The following is a 13,542-nucleotide window of genomic DNA, read 5'->3' as shown; positions in this document are numbered from 1 at the left end:
AGTCTGTCTCTAGCTGCATAGAGCAGTCAAGGCTCTGAACGACTGCCTGGGACCTTGTTGGAAAGCCTACAGGAACGATGTCTTCTGTGTTATGTTACTATAGTAAGAAGTACTACAGTCATCGGGCAGCGTTCACAGGCAGATTCTGATTCAGGGGTCTGCATGATGTAATTTGAGGTCTCTTAGGAACAGGGTGTGTGATACAATCTGTGTTATAAGGAGAAAACTGTTGCTTGGATAGTTATTCCCTGATGTAATGAGCTGATGTTCTTCAAAGTGTCTGCTCTCTTCTCAGCTCTGCAGAGTTTTGGGCAAAGATTTTGCCTGTGTTCATTTGAGATGGCTTGGGATGGAGGCAGAGATGTGCAGAACGTAGGAGACGGAGTGGGGCTCCTGGAGCTGGAGATGCTGAGGACATTAGGAAATGGGGAAAAGGGAGAAAATGAAGAAGGGGAGCAGGTGCTGAAGGACTGTGAGGGCCCTGTGGCAGACTCTCAGGTGGGAAAACAGGCAAATTTGCTTTTTTTCCTATTTTTAATTTATTTTTTAAACTACTATTTAGTGCTTTTGCATTGCCTGGTGCTAACCCTGAGCAAAAGTACTGGGATTTTGCTCCAAATAGCTAACCATTACACCATCCCTCATCCACTGGAGATGAAAATGCATCTAATGAAGTTGCATCTAGAAGTAAGAAGTTTCACAGTTCAAGGAAAAATGCAAGGACTATGAAAGGAGGTGGCTACAGAGTGATGATCTCTGCAGAGGGATAACAGGTACTTGTCTCTGTGGAAGTACAGTACTCCCGTTCATGGAGAAATAACACATGCCTCCTCTCCATGGAGAAATGACACCTCCTCTCTGAGTAGGAATGGTGCAGTCTCTCTGTGGAGAAATATCTGGGGTCTTTTCTCCATAGATAGGTAGCATATTGCCTCTGTAAAGGAGCAACACATTGCTCCTAGGGGGTTACATGCACGGGTAGGATATTCTGAGAAGGGACTAGAAAGCTTCAAACCCAGCAAGCTGCCGACTGCTGAGCCACCCACTGTGAGAGAGCGGCTGCACAATGAAGGATGGAGGTTAATCAACGTGAGAAACAGCGACCCGTGTCTCAGCCCACGTCCTGCTGTGTAAGGTAGCAGCTAATTGCTGCTGAAATCCAGGGTCTGTGCTGTGGTTAGGCTCTTCTTGGGCATATGAGTTCTTCCCAGCACCGTGTCTGCAGCTGGTCTCTATGACAGGGGCAGGGAGTGAAAGTCCCAAGTTCCTGGAACAGTTTTCATGCACTGCGACTAGCTCCATCTTCTGAGGACAGGCAGAGGGAGGGACATCGAGCTCTGTATTGAGGGCATGGGGCACTTTCCCCTTGGCGTTGACCTCTTTGCTGCTAGCTCCATGGAGATTGTTTGTCATGCTGACAAGGGGAGGGTTTGAGTGTCTGACTGGAGTGTTATGGGATGTGATTCTGCTTAAAATGAGCTAAGCACAAGACAAGAATGTGGCCTTCATACGCTGCTGCGTCAGTCTGGCTGTCTGCCTGGGTAGCCTCGTTGTTTCCCATGGGGTTATGTCAGTATGGCACTGTGGGGCAGCCTTTAAACTTTTATTTTTGACCAGTTTTACAGGAACGTTTGCTGCTCCAAGTGTAACCAGCATTGCTGGTAAGGGCTTGAACTAATGATGCATGGTACCGATAACAGCTTGCCTCCTTCAGTCTTTGTACAGGTATTTATTTGTATCATCAACACTGCTGTAAGGTTGCAAAGACTTAGAAGCTACTCCACACACATGAAACCCCAGTTCCTGAGAAATCAGATCATTTTGCAGTTTTTCATGTGTTTATCCTCATCGTGCTGTTGGGTGCTGGAAAACTGCATTACCCACAACTGGACAGATGTGGTACAAAATGATTTGCTCAGGATGTCAGTGGCAGAATAGGCAATAGAAACACTTCCTCTAAATGATGGAGAATTTATTTTGCAGACAGAAACTGCAGTGCACCTTTTTCTAAGGCCATACACGGAGTCATCAATGTTCAACTGATTAGCAAGGGTTGTGTGATGTTTTGGGGTGAGAAGCTGGTACAAGCACTGGAGACAGTTCTTTATTGTCCAGAGCTCTACATCCAAACTCCCTCCCTTCACAGACCAGTGTCAGCATAAAACAAAATGCTTGTTGTCCAGAATTGTGAAGGAGTTTTCCTTGGTTACGTGATCAGTGTCTGCCAGGAAGAAAGCACAAAGATACATTGATGGGGAGGGGGTGAGCTGCAGTCCCTGAACTGCACGACACTCCCTGCAGAGGAAGAAAGGGCAGATTGTCCTCTCCTAAGAGGGGCATGGAGGATGGCAAAAAAATCTAAGGATATGCTTCTGGGTTCAAACCCATTTTTGGTACATAGTCCTTGTTGCTGACAATTGGCACGTGATCTGCATTATGTGGGCGGAAAGGAAATGGGGCCATAGAGGAAAGCAAACCTGGTAAGATGTGGCATGAGACCTCAGCAGGAAAGACACTGCCCAAACCCGTGCTTTTTCTGCACGTTATCTTCTCCCTGTAAAATGGCAGTGGTGCTCCCACTACTGGGATCACAGCCTGGATCCCAAACCAAGTCTATGGCAGTACCTTCTCTGGCCTCAACAGAGCTATTTCAGGTGTTTCTGGGATGCCAGCCTTTCCTCACCTCACAGTATTAATCCCTCTGACAAACTGATCAGATATTGCTGTTTTGGCTTGGAAAAGCCACTTCTGGAGCTTCATCAGCTGCCTGTTCATGTTTGGAAAGGGAAAGGTATGAACCAAAGCACAGAGGATATGAAATGGGGGGGGGAGGACAATTCTTCTGTATTTTTCTTCTTGTGCTTCCTTAGAATGTATTGCCAAACAACATATTTACTTGTACTTTTCTCCTTCCCACTGTAGGATATCTGGTTTCTGAGCCCTTCTGTGCTCTGTTGCACTCTCAGACAAGTTACTGGCCAGAGCTGTGTGTTTCTAATTCCCTTTGAGCTTATGTCTTGTGCCATAGCTTCTTTCTTGTCAAATACGGACTCTTGCAGGAGATCTGGAAGGAGAAAGTAAAGGCTCTGATGCATCCACTTCCCAAATTAGCGGGCAGATGAGCCTCAGAGCTAACAGTGCTATATAGTTGTGATCTCTTGTGCCGAATACAGGATACTGTTGTCAAGACTCTGCATGCAGCTGAAATTTTGTCCTCTAGTCGCAGCTTCCTTCACTGTGTGGTTGCAAATGGTCCCATGCCCTCCCTTCCAGCGCCCTGTAGCCCGTTCTCATGCAATACTTCCAGCTGATGGGTACAGCTTTCAGTCTCTAACACCTTCCTCTCTGCTAGCCGTGCTCTTTAGACCCACTGATCCCAAGCCCACACGGTTCCCTGGTGCTGCCTGAAGCTGGAAGGGGGCTGTCGCTGGTGCTGATGTCTCACTGTCCTGCCCTTGTTGAGGGCAGATGCCAGCTGTGTTTGGGCGTGCAGGGTATGACTAAGGATTGCCAAGTGATCTCAGAGGCACTGCTTGCTGGGAGAGCTCCCTCTGCATCTGGAAGCTGTTTCCAAAAGGGGCTGAGTTCGTGCTGTGCTGCAGAGGCCCATTATTTGTACAGCACTGGAGTCAGCGTGGACTGAAAGTCTTTTGATTTTTACTGGCTGGCATGAGGCTTGCATAGAGGATGTGGGCCTAGGATGGAGCACTTACAAGCGCTCCTAGGCAATGGAAAATTTAAATACGTGGGCCTGGGACATGCATGATAATGAGGTGTTTGAGCTCCCTGCTTGCTTCATAGCAGAGCCAGTGTCTGGCAATGCTGTGGCATCTAACAACCATACATTGTCTCCCTTTGAACTGCACAGCGTTCAGGGTAGCCAGGCTTCGCCCTCACCCTGCTCCTCAAACAACCAAGGGACTGTGGGGGAAATGTCACCGGGGCTCACATTCCTCCTAAAAGGTGCCCAGATGGTCTGACATCATCCCAGATGTCTCCGAGGCAGCTCTTTGACCCAAGAAAGGGCTGAAGGCTCTCAGTTGGCCCATGGGAGCATGCCTCTTTCCATGCTTTGTTCCACCAGCGTTTTAGCTAAGTCAGAGATAGCCCCAACGGGCAGATACAGAGGTGACAAGTGGCAGCTGAACTGGAGTGTAGCTGAGGGAGTTCTCCTCTTCCCTGCTGTTGCTGGTGGTTGTACAGCCCTGAGCCATCTCAGCCGTGATGCAGGGCCCTTAGCAAGGATGAACCAGAAGAGCAGCGGTTGTGTTGCACGTCCAGGTATCACTGTGGAGGTGAGAGTCCATATTCAGTTTCTCATCATTTCAGAAGCACAGACATTAACTGTGATTACTCCCCAGCCAGACACTGTCACCCAGGCTTTCTCCAGCTTTAGATCATTATGTTTGTGCGCCAGATTTGGAGAGTGAGATTTTGTAGCCCTGGCTGTTTCAAGCCTTAGGTTCCAGCTGTACTGACAGCTCATTCAGAATCACGATTCCTCAACTCATATGCACTGGAATGGCAATTCAGTCTCTGCCTCTCAGCTCAGTTTCATCCATGCTGATCCGGGGGAAACAGAAGAATTTCCCCACTGAGCTATCCCCTTCAAATCCTGATTTAAAACTTGTCTGAGACAACTACAAACCATTCCCAACCGGCAAAAAGTGACTTTTTTGAGCTGTTCTCTATTGCTGATTCCTATCACCCTCTCCTTTAATCCTTGCTTCATCCTCTACACAAAAGTGCATCTGCACAGACAAACACATTGGAAATAGCGTTTCACCTTAAAGTACCTGGCACAAGAATGTTGGACCTTGAACTGGGCTTCCTCATTGCGAATGGGTTAGATTTATCCCCAAAATGAGATCGATATCATCCGCACAGCAGTGGGAGAATGATCTGACCCTTGCCAGGGAAGAAATGGTTAATTTTCTGCCTCACAGGAGAGTGTCTTTGGCATGCATTTCAGCGCAATGACTCACTGGGGCCAGAGGGAGTGGAAGTGCAAAGACCCCATTGCAGCAATCAGCTTGGGAATCCCACTCCTTGGCTCCTCGGAGCCAGGAGAGGTTCCAGCTGTGGCCTTACAAGGCCAGAACAAGAAACCTGCTGCCGTGTCCCGAGCGAAGCTGCTGCCAGGCACTCCCTGCACGAAATGCTCTAAATCCTCTCCTGGAGGCTGGGGGGACCGAAGGAGAGGGCTGGGCTTCCAGAGCACTCAGTCACAGCAGTGTATTTAAGGATTTCAGGCCGTGCACTTTTACCAAGATATTCTCCTTATTTAAAGCTCCATCTGCCTGCCAGCTCCTGAATCTCATCCAGTCCTCCAGAGGGATGTCAGGTCCCTCTTGCAGCCCATTTATGGGTACGGCGTGTGTTGCCACCCTGCAAGGGCTGCAGTCTTTAGGATAAACCTGGAGTTCCTTACAGGCTGGGAGGAGAGATGGAAACAAACGCGATGAGCCAAGCAATTCAGAGCACACTGGGAGAGACGGAGAGCCAGTTCAGCTCCTTTTGGCTCCAGTAAGCACTGCGGTGTTCAGGACCGGACAGGTTTAGTTCCTGAGGTGAGTTCCACCTTCCCTCTAGCTGAGCTACTCAGCCTCCCGGAGGCGATGCTGGAAGACAGGCACTTCCAGACAGTGACTCAGCCCGTCCTAAAAACTATCCAAAGCAGATGGGATGAATTACTCTCCGGAGGTATCTCCCCCTGCCTGGAGAGGGATTAGATGAAGTGCCCAGCTTTCTGATGATTGAGTTGGGAACATTGAATCCCACCCTTCATTTTTACTGGGGATGAACCATTTGGCCTCCCTCATATTTTGCTCACTTTGAAGCAAAACCATGTGTGTAAACACTTGTACACATGTTTGCATATATAGTACACAAAGTTTATTTTAGTGAAGTTACAGAGACAAGCACACGTTGGAGATGCTGGAATCTGAGTTGCGTGTGCATCCGCTTTAATATATGACAGAACTTTTTCCTGGAAAAAACTGACTAAAACTCCATGGAAACGACTCAACTGTGACAAAATAAAAGACAAAAAGGAAAGAGAGTATGAAAGAAGGAGAGAGAGGGAGAGATGGTCCCAACCCCACGTTTGGAACCTGTGTGAGGGTGTGGAGAAGTGCTGAGTTTTCTAGGAAGGTCTGCTTCAGTTCTCTCCTGACCTGTTCAGCAGTTGTAGCTTGGATGCTCACTGCACACAGACTTCACTGTTGCTCTGCATTGTTTCTCCTTTTCTTTTCATTTTCTTTTGGCTGAATGCAGTCAAGAATGTCAAAAGGAATTTCTGTGCACACTGGAGGTGAGAGGCAGTGTCCCCGTGAGAAAGCCAAAGCAAGATTACGTTTCCTATTGCCTTGTTCTCAGAAAAACAAACAAACAAGGAAGCAAGCAAACAAACAAACAAACAAAAACCCAGCTTTCTTGGGCCCAATAAATCCCTCTGAGGAAAGTGCAGTTTGACAGAATGCAAGCAACTGAAAAAAGGGTTTTTGTAATGGGAAAGGTCAAGTGATGTTAATTATAATCACAACTACAGTATGGTTAATGAGATTTGGGCTCTTTCTCTTTGAAAGAGCCTCCTCTACCACTGCCTGCATTATTTTTCCTGTCTATAAAACACGCATGAAATGTGGTAAGGTAATGGTGGTAAGGCATGAAGCAGAGTTCCACCTAACCAAAAGGAAGATGAATCCTGCAATCCCTAGAGGGAGAATGGGTAATACATAAGGCAGAAGCAGACAAGGAGGAACTCCAGACCTGGCTCCAAAATGCTGGGAGCTAAGGGAAATATTCCCCCTTAACTTGAGATGGACCTCAGACTGGAAGCCAAGTCACCAGCTGGGACGCTGCGAGATTCCACTGTTGTGGGTGATTTGTCTGCAGTTGCATCATCAGCTTTCATGCAGAATCCAGAGGGGTATTGATGACACAGCTTGATCTTTGATCTCACAGCTTTGAGACCCTTTCCAAACTGTCTTTGCACAGCAACATCAAGCCTAGAAACACCTGTTTTTCAGCACTGCTGATTACCTTTTGTATTTCTTCTGGACAAGGCTTTCATATATTTCCATGATAGGCATGAGAGAAACCTTTAAGTGCCAATGGGTCCACCATATTATTCCAAGATGGTCAAGAAGGGGCAGAGTTGAGAAGCTGCTGATCCCTCTGCTTACAGGTATTGCTTCATGTTCCTCCCATGTGTTTTGCATAGAAATACAGGGTATGTTTTTGCACAGATGGTGACTGCTTCTGGGTATCTTCTCTCAGCTGGTCTCAATAAGCTGAAATTTATTTCCATGCAAACACAGCTGAATGGATGCTACATCAAAGTTGGTCACACTGGGAGGACTGGACACATCTGTACTCTTCCTGTTGGCTTATCCTTGGTGGTCTGTCTTTCCAATCACACAGGCACCTTAATTTCTCTTGTTATGAACTTGGCTTGATACTACTCGGATCAGTACTCTATCTGGTTGCCTGTATTTGCATAGGATGGCAAACAGCAGAGCAATATGATGTTGGTGCATTGCTGGAAAAACAATATGCCTGGGATCAGACTGACTAGCATGTAGAATCAGCAATAACTAGTCAAGGCTTCTTTTTTTTCGTATTCATTTGAACATACGAGCTCATACATCTGTTAATTGGTGGAACCGTTCATTGCAGTATGTATGTACCAATCAGTTTCCTAATTATGAACAAGGCTGGTGCATCCTTGACTTATTTAGAGGTATTTCAACTTTTAAATAACTCTCTTAACCATGTGCCACTTACATCTTACCGCAAATCTAGAGGACTTTAAAAGAAATCCATGAGGCTTTTGGTATTAACTTTTTTCAGTGTTCCTTAGTCCAGGGCACAGTTCTCCCAGTCACTAGGAGTTTTTATCCTAATACTTAGGCCCAAGCACATCTCTCCCAACTTTGCAACATCTTTTGGGGCAAGAGTTGTTCTTTTATTCTATATTTGCATAGCATCTGGCTCCACAGAGATCAGGCCTCGAGACAGGGAAGAGCATTCCAGCTGCCTTCATGATCCAAACTGGCAGTGTAGAATTATTTGTAAGATCAGTAAGCATCTCTAATTCTTGCCTGCTAAAGCAGTGACTGTTGCACCTACTGGTCTCTTTTCTCTTCTCTTTCCAGACCAAAGAAGCTCTCTTCACAATTCTCCAGGACCTAAGGCCTGAAGACCACTTCAATATCATTGGTTTTTCCAACCGAATAAAGGTCTGGCAGCAGGACCGGCTGGTGCCAGTTACTCCAAATAATATAAGAGATGCCAAAAAGTACATTCATAACATGTCACCAACTGGAGGTAGGATCCAGAGATATGAATGGTATTAATTTTGCTATCCAATTAACTGCACATTCAGTGCTGAGTGTGGTCCTGTATCATGTAGCAATAAAAAACATTGGCATTTAAGCCATGGGAGAAAGGGACCCCTTTGCTATCTCTACTTAGGGTCAAGTGGTGAAAGGATATGGGCCCTGTATCAACTTACATCATGGCTATCTGTCCCCAGATCTGGTTATATGATCTGATATTCTTCTTAAAGCCAAATTGGGCCCATTCTCCCATTCATTCAGTGACATCCTGGGAGTGGGAAAATTCCCAACATCATTTCTTTATGACACAGGGAAAAAAAAAAAACACGTCCTTGTGAAGGACACAGGTCAGTACTTTTGCAGTTTCTGAAAACCTGTGTAAAAGCAGGAATGTAGTTATGCCTGGGTCGTAAACCCCATAACTGGACTAGCCAGTGTGGGCTGTTGGGTTGCCTTCTGTCAGAGCTGATTCCTCACCTAGTGCTGTCTCCTTCTTGTCTCTTCCTTCTAACTAGCATTAAGGAGCAGCCATAATAACATTCAAGAATTTGTCATCCCTTTTTGCTTGTGCCTTATTGCCAGGAGTGAAGAGGGGAGAAGAGGAGCCCCCAGAGCAGTGGCAGAGTGCAGGCATGATTTTGAGTTTGATTCAGTAGTCTCCCAGGAGTCTCTGGACATTAGTGTAAAAAAATAACATAGCAAGGTTTGTAATCAAGCATACCCTGGCAGCTGTGCCCATCCTGGCTGAACACTCCTCAGATAGGCTACAAAATGACTTATGCAGATTTTTCTCTGTGCAAGGGATCACAGCTGGCTGAAGGTCGGACAGGGTCTTCCTATGGTTGCCCCTGAGCAGTGACCACTCCTAGCAAAGGAAACGCTCTGATGGAAAAACACAGCAAACAGGATGGTTTTCCACGCTGTTTGTATTACAAGGAAGAGAGTTTAGGAAGTGGTCAAGAGACCTGCCCAGTTAAACAATTGCCGATAGTGGGACAAAATTCAGAGTAAAAAGCTTTTTACTTCAGAAGTGCCAAAGGAGAGTTGTGCAGGGACAGCTGAGTTTGCCTGTGGACCTGACAGAACAAAAGCAAAAGGAAATGATTAACTCTGAGGTTCAACAGGAAGGTGTAAATGATTCTCTACTGCAGGCAAGCAGTCGTTTAGTTTTGGCTAACTCTGCATTTTCCTCATAAATACGCTGTGGCTTGAATATCTTCCTGTGAACGTGAATGCACTTTGGCTCACAGATCAAACACACAGAGCATGTGCTGTGCTTGCACTGCTGTGTCATACTTGCACGCCAAAGAATTGGGAACGAGATGTTGTGGCACGATATCCGTGCATGTTGCAGAAGGCATTGCTCAGTGCTCTCTGGCTCTGTGACGTGGCTGGATTTGAAATGACACTATCTGCCACACTAGATGGTTTTACATTTGTTTTTGGGGAAACAATTATTTCTGAAGTTTTGGACCTGGATGGGGACTGTGAGAATATTAAGACGTTTAAGTGCAGGATTTTGGTTCAGTCATTTTGCAGAAACACAGTCTGGATTCTGAGGACTTTTCAGACGTTTTATGCTCTTTCCTGTGCTTTGTCTTGGTACAGACACTGGAGTTGTGCAAACTAAGTTTCTAAGTTCATGATGCATGGTCAGACCTGCTAGCACATACTTGCTATTAAACTCTCTAGAGCTCCCCTTCTGGACACGCAGGAGTCTGTTGTGTGTGTTTCTTACTCCATTTCACCTGCTTTTTTTTCTGAGAGCTGTTTTTAATCCAGACATACTGATCTTGTAAATGTTCCACAACCAATCCCTCTTTGCTTTGACTAGCACAAGAAATACCTGGAGCCAGGTGACACCCATACTCCTCTTCCAGGTTTCTTTTTTTTTTTCTGAACGTGCAGTAGGCTTGAATCCTTTCCATGCATATTCTTCTGATGTACCTGTATTCCCTCATTTATTTTCTGTTTTCTCCTTCTCTCTCCACTTCAGGCAGTTGCATTCTTTGCTAGGGAATTGTATTGTGAAAACACACTCCTCATCCAATAAAGCCATTTCTCGTCTCTTTAAACTTTGTTAGCCACACAGGTTTGAAGAGCAATACCAACCACTTGTTTTCCCACTTGAAAGGCTTTTCTCTCTCTTCAAATCTTGTGCCCTTCAGACAAATTGGGCAGAACTTGTTTTCCCAGTTAAGATACCATCTCTGAGAGTCCAGTAATTAACCTTAACTGTTTTTGTATGTACCGGTAGGACATAGTATGTACTGTGACTCTGCTTACCATGGCTGATTGATTGTTGTATATTGAAACATTCAAGTATAGAGAAATTTCACAGAATCAACTGCAATTCATATTTTAAATCATCAGAATGTAAACAGTTTTTCCAAACTGGTGCTAAGTAAGAACTGATTTGAGTAAAAGGGATATTGCAGCCTCACACAGAGAAAAGGACCATCATAATGTACAGAGTTGCTGTCATTCTACTAAAGGGAGCTTAGGAAAATTATTTGCACCACCCTTAGAAGGGGAAATGAGCTAATCCTTTTGGTGCTTTCCCAGGAACTAATATTAACAGTGCACTCCAGACTGGTGCAAAGCTGCTAAATGATTACATCGCTCAGAACGACATCGATGCCAGAAGCGTCTCTCTGATCATCTTCCTCACTGATGGGAGGCCCACTGTTGGGGAAACACAGTCATCCAAAATCCTCAGCAACACCAAGGATGCCATCCGTGATAAGTTCTGCCTATTCACCATTGGCATTGGAAATGATGTGGACTACAGGCTGCTGGAGAGGATGGCACTGGAGAACTGTGGCATGACAAGGCATTTCCAGGAGGATGAGGATGCAGCCAGCCACCTGAAAGGGTTTGTTCTGCTTTGTCTGTTCTTGCATCTTCATCAGTTCTTGTGGACATTTAAGGGGAAAATCCTCTAAGGGGACATGGCAAGACACAGAAATTTGTCTGAGGCTTATCTAATGTTGAAAGGATATACTTCAAAACTGAGATTTAAAGTTTCTTGCAGGAAGTATGTGTACTTCTTATAAATTGTTTCCTTTCTAGTAGACACTCTGAGGGGCACTGGAGCTTCCCAGCCCACAGAATGAAGCATTTGTTCTGCTTACTCAGAATACTTTTTTGGGCATGTAAACCTTGGGAGGTAGAAGACAAGTGCAAACTCTCCTCAGGTGAATGGAGGAAGGAAAAGATGTATTGATCAGTTTAAATTGACAACATAAACAGCATGTAGTTATTCCATTCCCTTATTTTTCTCTGTGACCCAAACAGCTTTCCTGTAATCCTCATCATTAGTGGGACTGGAGGTTATGTTTCTCTTCTGTGATAGCTCTGTCTAAAACGTCAGGCAGTGTATCAGTATTTCCAAGTAAAAGTGTTTGGCTTTTGCCCCTTGTTGTTTTGAATCTCAGAAAACAAAAAGAGACAGTCATTGAGCAGGGAACTTTAATTTTGCCTGGATAGTGCCTAATTTGCTTGCAGCAATGCAGCTATGTACCTTCCACTAGAGCTGTTCTGTCTGTGGTGGTTATGCTAGGACATGCGTGTCTTCCTTTTAAACCACATTTTGTAGATCCATCTACCACTCCACCCATGTCATTTGCTTCTCAGAACACGCATTTTGGATAGCAAGTGGCATTCCCTGGCACATGAAGGATGTGCTGACTGATTGGGCCACAGAAACCCAGCACAGCAAGTAGTTTTTTTCAAACACCTCTATCTGATAAGCAGCTCACTGTTTATCAAAGTCAGTGATGGCAAACCCATTTGGTATCTGGTGCCAAATTTATAAGGAAAAGCACAATAACTTGCTGGAGGCCAATTCAAATCACTGGTGGAGGGAAAATCTATGTGAATACCAATGTAATTTCTGACTTCTGTGGTTAGTGGATTGTATTTTCACACAAATGCTTGAACTATGCTATCAGGCAGGTTGCATCCTTCACTCCACTACTTGTATACTGCAGGAGCTATTCCACAGAAAGTTATCAGGTTGAATTCGCTCATGTTTTAAAATGTGTTGAGGTCTCTGCATTGAAGATGCTAAGTGCTCGAGAGAGATTTTCAAAAAAAGCCAACTAATTCGGGCTTTGTTTTTTTTTTTGAGAGAGAGAATAAAATATAAAGTGCAACTCCAGCCTTCCAACAATCTGTATAAGCAGATGTGAAAAATAAATGCAGATTGAGCTAAAAAAGAGCTGAGGCCACTTCCTTGTTTATTTACCAAATTAGACTCAAATGTTTTGCCAAGAGATGAGGAGGATGACATTTAAATGGGAAATTTAGCATTTGTGGAGCAGCCTGGAAAGTTCCATCAAAGCACATTGCTTCAGGGAAAACACAGTGCTGTAAACTTAGGCCTTGACCCCTTGTAAAAGCTTTCTGGCCTGTCCAATATGATGTATTTTCAGAATAGTGTATTCTTAGTGTAGGGTCACGTTAACAAAGAATTATAGAATTAAACTCTGGTTCCACAGAAGGCATTGCATGCTCCAACAGAAAATCAGTGATAAGGTAGCACTGATTTCTCTTCCTCCATGCCTCCTGCACTTAGTGGTTAGGATTCCTACATTCCTTTGAAGTACTCTTGATTTTTATTTTCCTTTGCCCAACAGAAAACTGTATTCCTGCCTGTCCCACACTGACCATCCCAAGCTGTAGTAGCTAGGGCTTTTTCCAGCAATACAGAAGTTTTGGTTCAGATACTCTCCAGCTTTTTGGGACCTAGTATCTTGACTTACTGTTTCTGGCTATGGAATACCACACATAATACCACCAGAAAACAATTGGTTGTGGCATGTTTTCTGTGTACATTTCGAAATAACCACAGTGCTTTCTTTGAGCCTGAGAGGCCAAGAACTTATTTTTAATGGACAGACCCTCTTAAGTAAGTGTAAGTGGCCAGAAATATCTCCTTGCAGAGCTCTTAAATTCTAGTGGAAGCTAGGTAACAGCCAGACCATGCTGGGATGCTTCTGAACATACCTAAGAGACTCTGTTTAGATGCCTAAGAAACACCGAAAACTAGAATGGGGCAGAGAATAACTTTGGCTGAAAGGCACCTGTAGAGGTCATGTAATCCAGCCTCCTGCTCAGAGAGAAGCTACCTTCAAATTTAGTTGAGGTTTCTCAAGGCCTTTTCCATTCAAGTTTTGAAAACCTCCAAGGGTACAGA

General features: G+C 44.9%; 1 protein-coding gene across 1 annotated transcript in view; it reads left to right on the top strand.

The window, feature by feature from the left end:
• Positions 1 to 13,542, top strand: part of ITIH5 (inter-alpha-trypsin inhibitor heavy chain 5) — a 46,114-nt gene that overhangs the window by 25,518 nt on the left and 7,054 nt on the right. The window contains exons 8-9 of the mRNA XM_080567834.1: positions 8,160 to 8,331; positions 10,908 to 11,217. Of these exons, the coding sequence (XP_080423960.1) occupies positions 8,160 to 8,331; positions 10,908 to 11,217 (482 nt within the window). The remainder of the gene's footprint in view (positions 1 to 8,159; positions 8,332 to 10,907; positions 11,218 to 13,542) is intronic.

The sequence above is a fragment of the Anser brachyrhynchus genome (assembly GCF_964034855.1).
Source record: "Anser brachyrhynchus genome assembly, chromosome: 1".
Taxonomy (NCBI): domain Eukaryota; kingdom Metazoa; phylum Chordata; class Aves; order Anseriformes; family Anatidae; genus Anser; species Anser brachyrhynchus.
The sequence above is the reverse complement of the archived record's forward strand: the minus strand, read 5'-3'. Positions and strand labels throughout refer to the sequence as shown.